The following is a 10,474-nucleotide window of genomic DNA, read 5'->3' as shown; positions in this document are numbered from 1 at the left end:
AAGAAAACAGAAGACGTATGATGATGAAGAGAATATTCAATCAAATTTATCCCAAATCAATCATACCAATATGGATAGATATGCATGGTAAATTAGTGATACGACAACTTAGGTTCAAACATCTCTAAAATAATACGTCTTAATAGCAAAACTCATGAGAATAATCTGTAGCACGGTAATGTTCTCACCATCTTTCTGTCAACATTTGTGAATGTATAATTGAGACTGGAAGCTTTAGGAATCAGGCAGCCATCACGTCGACTATCAATAACCAACCAGGAGAAGCCTTTTCCACTCGTTCCTTGCAATTCCCCGTTATGGAGATTAACCTAGAAACATAAACCACAATTTAGACAATTTGTTAAAGAACTGGTCACATTTATAGTTTCAGAGTTGTAAAGGACATGACATTTTCAGTATGTGTGTGTGTGTGTGTGTGTGTATGATCTTTCTTCTTTGGCATTTCATCAGTTACAACAATGAGTATTCCAGTTTATTCGATCAATGGAACAGCTTGCTGGTGGCATTACTGTGCATGTGGCAGAGCCCTCCACAGACACATGTAGCCGTAACATGGTTCTTGCAGAGATGTGGTGTGATACAGAATGTAATAAAGCCAGCCTTTTCAATTCTGTGTACAGCTCATTTTTATCAGATGAGCAGAGACAAAACATGTGTATCTAGTGATAAATGTAGCAAAAGCTTCAAGACACTTTCAATGACTATTAACCAGTTCACAGCTCTGAGAGTAAATGCCATCCATCAGGAATCGGATTCTCTTCTTTGCTCAATTCCAATGTACTGTAGGTTATCAAAGCAGTGAAGCCTTCCTTGTGTGATCTCTTTAAAATCAAGCAGCCCAAACAGGGAACTATAGAGATCTGTCTAATAATAACAGTCATTGTTTGGCCCTAGGTCAGTCTTGACCAAGCAGACCAATGGTCAAAGACATTCCATCTTTTCTGAACATAAATAGATAGAAAGATGGCTACAGCCTTTATCATTTCTTGCTTCTTGAGGGGTTTGCTCCAGCAATCCATCACTACTGTCTAGATTTTTAGCAATCGTCTCTGTAATTGGTAGGTTCTCATAAAAATGAAAAAATGAAAGAAAAGTATTTATGGGAAAAAAAGAAAAGAAAAACAAGATTTGGATATTTACTTGTAATCTGTGGAATCTAATGATGCTACCAATTTTGACTTGGGGTAAATTTTCTTCTTCATGTGCAAATAGCAAACATTTTAACTTTTCATCAGCTTGAATCAGTGATTCATCAACAATTGTCACAATCAGCAAGTAATCTGAAAAATAATCAGAGATTATTTCTATTTATTTCTATTTCTCAAAATACATCCTGATCTCTCTCTCTCTCTCTCTCTCTGGCCAGGTAACTTTGTACCTCACCTACAGCAAGACACCTGTTTCTGTCTTTCTGTCTCACTTTAACCTTTCATCATCTGACACTAGATCACCTCCTCCAATACCCCTTCCCCTCTCACAAGCTTTTTTTGTCTTGAAAGGTACTTGGGTGACCCTGTCAGTGCAGGTGCCACTTAAAAAGCATCCAATCCACACTGTAAAATGGTTGACATTTGGAAGGGCATCCAACTGTAAAAATCTTGCCAAAACTGACCTTGCTTCTGCTTGTTCCACGTAAAAAGCACCAAGTCCTCTCTGCTGAGTGGTTGGTGTTAAGAAGGGCATCCAGCTGTAAAAATCCTGCAAAAACAGTCACAGAAGTCTAGTGCTGGTTTCTGCCTGGCCAGCTTCTCTCAAACTGTACAACCCAAGCCAGCACAGAAGGTGGATGTTAAACAATGATGAAGATGAAAAAAACAGAAATATATGTGAGAACCATATGAACTATGTATAGGGGTTGTCAGTAATTCACGAGTATAGTGATAGAGTGATAAATTTAATGTGCAGCTAGGAGTTCACCGGGGCTCAGTCCTCAGTCCCTTCTTATTCATCATAGTCTTTCAGGCCATAACAGAAGAGTTTAAGACTATTTGCCCATGGGAACAGCTTTAGGTTGTTAAACTTTTTTTTTCTTTAGCTGAATCTGTAATTAAATCAGGAAAGAAATTCCAGGTGTAGAAAGAAAACCTGGAATCAAAACACCTCAAAGTTAACTAAGGCAAAGATCAAAGTCTAATAAGCAGGAAAACAGACAGGACCCTACCCACTTCAGGTAAATGACCCCCAGCCTGATATGTAGGAAAGGTATAAGCAGAAATTCCATATGGTGTACCCAACAGAAACTGTGAACAAACAAGAGTGAAGTCAGAGGAAGATTAACAGAGAAGTAGACATTGCATGTAACAGATGCAGAGGAGCAATAAACCCTAAGAACACAAAGGGGAACAGATTTGTTTTGAAAGACAAGAGAAGGGGTTGGGTAGGAATAGAGATAACCTGGGAGAGAGTGTGTTGATTGGTGATCAATTAAAGCCCTTGAAGATGGTGCCCCAGTATGGCCAAACATCAGTAAACAAATGAACACTCAAGAAATTAAGAGATATAGAAAGGATTAAATATTGAGAAAGCTCTTTTTAATTAATAACAGCTAAAGAATAAGTAGTTGTCAGTGTTATAATTAAGGCAGCGAGCTGGCAGAAACGTTTGCACATTGGGTGAAACGCTGAACGGTATTTCGTCTGCCGTTACGTTCTGAGTTCAAATTCCGCCGAGGTTGACTTTGCCTTTCATCGTCAATAAATTAAGTACCAGTTACGCACTGGGGTTGATGTAATCGACTTAATTCCTTTGTCTGTCCTTGTTTGTCCCCTCTATGTTTAGCCCCTTGTGGGCAATAAAGAAATAAGTATAATAATAAAGGATTAATCACATGAAAAAAATGACAATGGCCTTACCTGTGCCCTTGGTTTTAAATGGCAACTTATGAAATTTTACAATTCCATACACATCAACCAACATGCCTGGTTTCAAAGTAATTAAGGATTTGTATGAATAGGTCCTTGATTTCTGGAAGAATAATAAAAAGATTTTGAAATTTTAAATCCAAACATCCAAAACAGGATGGAGGCAGGTTTATAAGGTTTTACAAAGTGAAAACATGAAAATATTCAAAATAATCCTCTATTTCGTCCATCTTAACATTTTGAGTTCAAATTCCACTGAAGTCAACTTTGCCCTTCATCCCTTCAAGGTCAATGAAATAAGTACAAGTTACACACTGGGGTTGATGTAATCAACTCGTCCCCTCCCTCAAGATTTTCACCTATAGAAAAGATTATTATTTGGTGGATGACAGTATCATTAGAGCAGCTGATAAAATACCTTGTGGTATTTAGTAAAATCTCTCAATGTTCTCAGCTCAAATCTCACCAAGGTCAGCTTTGTCATTTCATCCTTTCCAAGTCAATAAAAGAAAGAACCAGTCAAGTACTGCATTTGATGGTACTGATTGGCCCCTTCCCTCTCAGGTTGCTGGACTTGTGCCAAAATTTTAAACCATTGTGATTATTTTGGGGAGAGGGAGCAGTAAATGCCATCAAAGTGACACTGGGGTACAATTATACAAAACCCCAATACACCCATCATGACTGCCCATCTGATAAGGGTAAATAAATCACAACCGCATGTGCACAACATGATGATCTCATATAAAGATAAACAGCACATGACCTTGCAGGAAGGGGCCAGTCGAAATTTTCTTCAAGTCAAGTAGTCCATCCTGCTTAAACAGTCCTTGAATAAGGGTTGTTTAAGGATGATCAATGAAACACCCATGTTTCCAGAGATGAATTATTCAAATCCCAAAGAATTCCTCTCAACACATGGCTATGATGCTCCCCCACTGCTTCTACTCATGATCAAAGATGCACATATCATCAGCCATTAAAGGACATGTTCATCTGGTTAAGGTCAAACAACTGACAAGCAAATCTGTGGTACTGAGCAGAATCTTTTATACCAAGACAAAACATGTACATGATAACTCTTCCAATAAGTTAAGATCAGAAGCCATGAGACTCAATACCTAGTACTGAATGAGGGAATTTATTATTATTATTGAAGGCGGCATTATTAACATGCCAGGCAAAATACTTAGCGGCATTTCGTCTATCTTTGAGTTCACAGTTCAAATTTTGCTGGGGTCTACTTTTCCCTTCATCCTTTCAGCACTGATAAAATAAGTACCAGTTGAGCACTGGAATTGAGGTAATCAACTGGAACCCCTACCCTCTCCATCAAGTTGCAGGCCTTGTGCCTATAGTAGAAAAGATTATTGCTATGATTAAGAATTGATTAAATCTACAAAGAAACACATCCAAAGCAGAAAAGACATTCAAAAGAAGGAAACAATGTCAAGTCAGTTTGAAAGTGTTGCCATAAGTCATTGATAGAAAGAAAGAAAAAATATACTTACAGACGTGTTTTGTTCCATTTAAAAAAAATCAAAACTGCTTTGCTTTCAGATCAATTGGAAATGTTTCAAATCACAGTTCTTTTGGTTTTTAACAAAAACGTTGCCGGTTGGATTAAGAAGTATTCTTCTCCAAGTGTATTCCTTTGTAAAAAAAAAAAAAAAACACCTGATAAGATTAAAATTCAACATAAAACTATCATTATCAATGAGTTCATAAAAATATCAGAAAATAGGGATGCATTAACTTTCTACAAATGTTTTTATCTGAAGAACACCAGATTTCATCCACATCATTACAAATTTCCATTATTTCTGGAGAATTACAGGAAATGGAAATTTGACATATGTCCAACCCATGGACAATGATTGTCAAAGAATCATGGTGAATTTTGTATAATAGAATCAAAAGTAGTCTCAGATGGGTTGGTTTGAAAATGGCTAACGATTAATTCGGATTAAAAAAAAAAATAATGGAACAATGCATGGGAGAAAACTCTGAAGTCCAAATTGGAGACATTCAATGAAGAATAAGGGTGATCTTATTTCACTTTTCATTGCAAAATCATTAAAACTAAAGACTTTTTTCTCATTGCTATGAATGGAATTTTAATTAAATATTTTTAAAAATGTTTGGTTCACTTAATGTGAAGTTATTCTAAACTGTCTACAAAGTCTAATCAAACAATGGTGCTTTCAGCAAAATCTGTTCTTCAATAATCACAATGAACACTTCACTGCTTCTCTCATCAACAATTTTATGAAATGATTTTTGTTAAATTTATTTCATGGCTTTTTAAGTCAATCATCATCATCATCATGTTAATGTCCACTTTCCCATGCCAATTAGGTCAGAGAGAGGCTTTTGAGGCAGTTTTTCTATGCTGAGATGCCCTTATCATTACTAATGCATAACTGTATCCAGTGAAGGTGTAAACACATGGCATCCTCCTCATCATTACTCAATGTCTGTTTTCCATGCTGGCATAGGTTGAACTGTTTGACAGGAGGAGCTGACAAGCCAGAAGACTTTGCCAGGTTCCCTTGTTTCTTTTGGAAGGGTTTCTATAGATGGATGCAACCACTTTGCAGAGTGGACTGGGTGCTTTTTATGTATCACTGGCACCAACATCAGTGGGGTCACCAACTAACTGCAATACAAAGGCCCTCTTAAGAGGGAAGAGAAGTAGTATTGATGGAGTGGCTTTGTACCTGTTGGGAGATTAAAATAGGGATAAAGAATAAGTACCTTACTATAGAGGAGCAACATGGCCGCCCCAGTTGGAAAGGAAAGGAGAGAAAAGGGAGAAGAAGAGCAAGGAAGAAAGACAGGACAGGCAGAGACAGAAATATGGTGATGGAGATGTGTTGGGACATGCCCACAAGGTACAGTGGGGTGGGGGTGAATATAAGTGGGACAGAGGTTTGGATAGGGTGAGTGAACTGAGGCAGTAGAAGGGGCTGTCACATAAGTGTGAAGGGAGATGGTTAGAGATGGGGAAGAGGTGACTGAGCAGGTGATGGTTAGAAATATAGGAGTGGCTCTGGGCAGGGATGGTGGAGGAGGTTTGGTAGATATGTGAGGCGAACATAAAGAGAAAGTAGCAATGAGGTGTTTAACATCAATTTTGTCCAATTAATTAACAGGCCTGAAATTAAACTACTACTACTCTTTTGGGCCTATGAAAGGGATGTTCTGCTGGTATATCAGTGCAGAAGCCTGAAGAACCAAGGAGTGGCCCATACCTATCTGCTCGGCACCTCCCTAAAGAAGAAAAAAAGCAGCAGCTCAAAATTCCTTGAATTCTGAGAGGAGCCTCCTCCAACTCCATTCAGATGGTGGTGGACACCAAAAGCAATTTTATTTTAACTTACCAAATTTCTCTGAGATGCCCTGCTTCTGTTAAGCCAACATGGGTCGTTTGACCTGCCATGAATAGCAGTGATTACAATTAGCTATCTTTTAAAAAATGGATACATAGTGCATTTATAACTCTATAGTATCCCATGTTTAAAATTATGATTGGTTTTTCATGGTTGGAAAGTTTTTCTGCTCAATCAGGGCTGATCCAAAGTTAAGCAGGTTACTTCTCTCTTCTGCTGTATTATGGTCCTCTGAATTACCAACACCATTTAAACCCCACTGTTCTCCACCTGTTATCCAAAAACCTGTAGTAAATCTATTCCATTCTTCCCTGATACGAAAGGTAAATGTGTAATGTGATTTTTTTTTCTTGTTTTCACCCATTTTATTTCCAACTTATGGCTTTCCAGAACCTTTTAAACAATTATCACACATCACTTCATTAAAACTACATTATTCCAATATTCTTAACAGTACCATCCAACTTAAAACCGTGAAAAAAAGGCAGAAAACTAGAAGATAAAGAAGGCGAATGTAAAGAACACGTATGCCCGGTGGTTAGGGATTAGGGTTTTTGTTAAGATGAAAATGGATGGTGTACATATAATCTTTATCTCTGCCGACAAAGACATACAATAGAAAGACGGGCAGACGTGTCGAATACGCAACGCTTTTGTCCCAAACACGAATGTCATTAAATTTTCTAAACAAACCAGTCATCCACCAAGCCATTCCGTCTCCAAAGTTTCCAACAGGGAACACCTGTTTCACCCCGATGCGATGTGTAACTGAAGGAGTGGGCATGCCACTGTTTTGTTTATTTACTGCTTATCCTATTTTTCTCCCGTTTTCTTAATGTTTACCTTCGTAATTTGGGTGATACAAACAATAACAGGAAATGTATAAAAATAACCTTGGTTACCCTAAATGATGGAAACGAATAAGTAAATGCTTAACCCATTAATGCATTGTTAAGTAGACAACCTATTGAGCTTGTTTTTGGTATAGTCTGCCTCTAAACTAGAGCTTGATGAGTGAGCAAGCGCTGCACACAAACTACGCACGTACGGGATCTTTTCTGTTTGAACGTCAGTTATTTGACACCGCTAGAAAAAAATCACATTTTCCATAGCGGTGTCGTATGAAATTGTCACCCATAATTAGAACCCTACTATCGATCTATTGCACTTCAATCTATTTTAGATTTAGGGTTAGGGGTGGGGGGAAGGGTATCTTTTTTCTTCCCAAATGTAAATAAATCCAATCTGTTTCTTAAAGGAGGGACATATTCATTATGCACAGAATGTTATTTACCTAAATGGACGCCAGTGATTGGTTAAAATTGCCGAAATGCTCGAAATTAAAGACGAAATATGTTACAACATATAGAATTTTCTCAATAAAGCCAAGAGAAAATGATGTTTTATAAACACATTCTACTAGTATACGAAGTTTAAAACTTTTTAGTTACCTAGAAATTATGTTACAAAGTGCCGTTCAAAAGGAAAAGATCCCATTTTTTTCTCTTGGCTTTCTTGAGAAAATTGTAATTTGTAAGTTTAACGTAGTTTAATTTTTCGAATTTTGACCAATCAATCGCCTCTATTGAGCTAAAATCATTTGCTCACTAACCCTAAATTTTAGCCTTTCGTTTTTTTTTTAATTGTTAAATTGGATCTTTTCCTTTTGAACGGCACATGTCAACACAATTTCTAGATAACTAAACACTTTAAAACTTCGTATACTGGTAGAATGTGTCAAAATAAAACATTTTTTTCTCTTGGCTTTCTTGAGAAAATTGTAATTTGTTTGTTTAACGTAGTTTAATTTGTATTTTGACACATTCTACCAGTTTACGAAGTTTAAAATTTTTTAGTTACCTAGAAATTATGTTAAAAACTGCCGTTCAAACCGAAAAGATCCCAAGTGCGAAACAAGTAATAGTAATTTTTCCTGTGTCCATCTTTTTTGGACGCTATGCATTAATGGGCTAAAAGTGGTGGTTATCATAAGGTTTGTTATTTAAGACTGTTGCTCTCGACACCATCGTTTAATTGAGTTATTAAATTCGGTGAAGATCTAATACCAGATTTGAGGAAACGGTAACACAAAGATTCGGTTGTTCAGGTGTCCTTTTTGGGGGAATTATCTGCAGGCATGTTTTGTCACCTGCACAATAACTTAGTGGAACTACTACTAGCAATACTCTTGTAAAATATATATATTTTATACTAAACATTATTAAACATATATTTGAATCATTATTGTTTGTATCTATAGAAAATCTAATGACAGTGTCTTCAAAGAAACCCGAAATTAGATCTTCATGTTTGATTTCCACGTATTTTCGTTTCGGGTGATAACGGAGGTACGACTGTCAAGAATGACAGCTATTATCCCGAAAAGGCAAACATATTTACTTAAATGTTATTACTATAGGAAATATTTACTATGGATTTTTAAACTAATTTGTCAGTAAAACAACTTCCCTTGTGAGTAGAGCTGGTACTAAAGCAACAATCTTAGAAATAAAATAAATTTTCTATCAGTTAGTTGAATTTAACAAACACATAAACTTAAAGAAACATTTATAAAAATACCTTAACGGTAAATGTTGTCTTCGGGGAAGCGTGTAGAACGTATTTTGATGCAAACACACGTGTTCAAAAGTGGCGCGTAATCTGTTAATCTCTAACCCGGTTGCATGGCCATTTATTTATACCGTTTCTATATTCAACAAGTTTATATTATTATTATGTTTTTAAAATATTTACTGGAGCAAATAGGACTTATTTCGGATCTTTTCGGCTTGAACGGTAGTTTTTAACATAATTTCTAGATAACTAAAATATGTTAAACTTCGTATGCTGGTAGAATGTGTTTCTAACCCTAACCCTTATTTCACAAAAGGAAAGGTTTTTAGAAAGCTTAATTTTTAAAATATTATCTTATGAATATAATGTAATAAAGCTGGCCATTGTCATAATAAGACATTCCTGGAAGTAATTGCGAAGCTGAAGCAACAGGTGTCCTTCCAAGTTTCATCAATAAGGCAGATCCCTAACGAAGTCAAAAACCTCCCTATCAGTAATCCAGCACCCACCAACGCCTCAAAAAACATGGGCTAAAAAATATAATTTACCGACAAACTACGATATTTCAGTGTTTCCTTTTCTTTTGCTCACGAACGGGGGGTGAAGAGGACTCGAAAAATTCACATCGTCAGACCTTGACCTTTAGACTCCAGTATTTGGCTGGGCCCGGCAAAGACACTTTATTTCGCATTGCTCCAGTTCACTCAGCTGTAGAAATGAGCTGCGACGTCACTGGGGCGCATCGGCCCCTTTGCCTTTATCTTGGATAACGCCGATAGAGAGGGGAGGTTGGCAAGCATGGGCGACTGCTGGTCTTCCATAAACAACCTTGCCCGGACTTGCGCCTCGGAGGGGAACTTTCTAGGGGCAATCCTATAGTCATTCATGACCTAAGAGGGTCGGGGTCCTGTTGTGTTAACATTTACTGTCGTATCAAATATATTAACATAGGGCAATCCATTGTTTTAACTCGAAGGCGTGTGCGCGCAACCCAGCTGTTACCTTACGGTAAATTCATTAAAAAAAGAAATTTATTGGGATCTTTTCGGTTTGAACGGCGATTTTTATAATAATTTCCACGTAACTAAACACTTTTAAACTTCGTATACTGGTAGAATGTGTTTATAAAACATCTTTTTCTCTTGGCTTTATTGAGAAAATTACATATTTTGTAAGATATTTGTTGTTTTTTTTCTTCAATTTCTGCAATTTCAACCAATCAATGACGTCTATTGAGGCGAAAACACTCTGTGCCGTATGAATATGTCCCTCGTTTAAGAAACAGATTGGCTTTATTTACATTTGTGAAGAAAAAAAGATAACCCTAAAACAGATTGAAATGCAATAGATCGATACTAGGGTCATAATTATGGGTGACAATTTCATATGATACCGCTAGAAAAAACTGCCGTTCAAACCGAAAAGATCCCAGCTGTTACCTTACGGTAGATTCTGTAAAAAAAGAAATTTTATTGTACTTAAAGCAACTTTAAACATATTTTGGTCTTATTTCGATCTGATCAGTGAGGAAATGGTGTCCTCAGTGAAGGTATTTAACGTCGAAGACGAAGAGCAAACCACGGTCTGCGCATGCGCAAAACGACATTTGAAACGCGTTTGAATGAA

General features: G+C 36.9%; 1 protein-coding gene across 1 annotated transcript; it reads right to left on the bottom strand.

The window, feature by feature from the left end:
• Positions 1 to 137: 137 nt before the first annotated feature.
• LOC118767843 (protection of telomeres protein 1-like) lies at positions 138 to 2,963 on the bottom strand. The gene is made up of 3 exons (XM_036513147.1): positions 2,874 to 2,963; positions 1,162 to 1,301; positions 138 to 329 (listed from the first exon to the last, which is right to left on the bottom strand). The coding sequence occupies exons 1-3, from the start codon at positions 2,935 to 2,937 to the stop codon at positions 153 to 155; spliced, it is 381 nt and encodes a 126-aa protein (XP_036369040.1). The 5' UTR covers positions 2,938 to 2,963; the 3' UTR covers positions 138 to 152.
• Positions 2,964 to 10,474: the final 7,511 nt, after the last annotated feature.

Source organism: Octopus sinensis, linkage group LG25 (genome assembly GCF_006345805.1).
Source record: "Octopus sinensis linkage group LG25, ASM634580v1, whole genome shotgun sequence".
In the NCBI taxonomy this organism is placed as follows: Eukaryota; Metazoa; Mollusca; class Cephalopoda; order Octopoda; family Octopodidae; genus Octopus; species Octopus sinensis.
The sequence above is the reverse complement of the archived record's forward strand: the minus strand, read 5'-3'. Positions and strand labels throughout refer to the sequence as shown.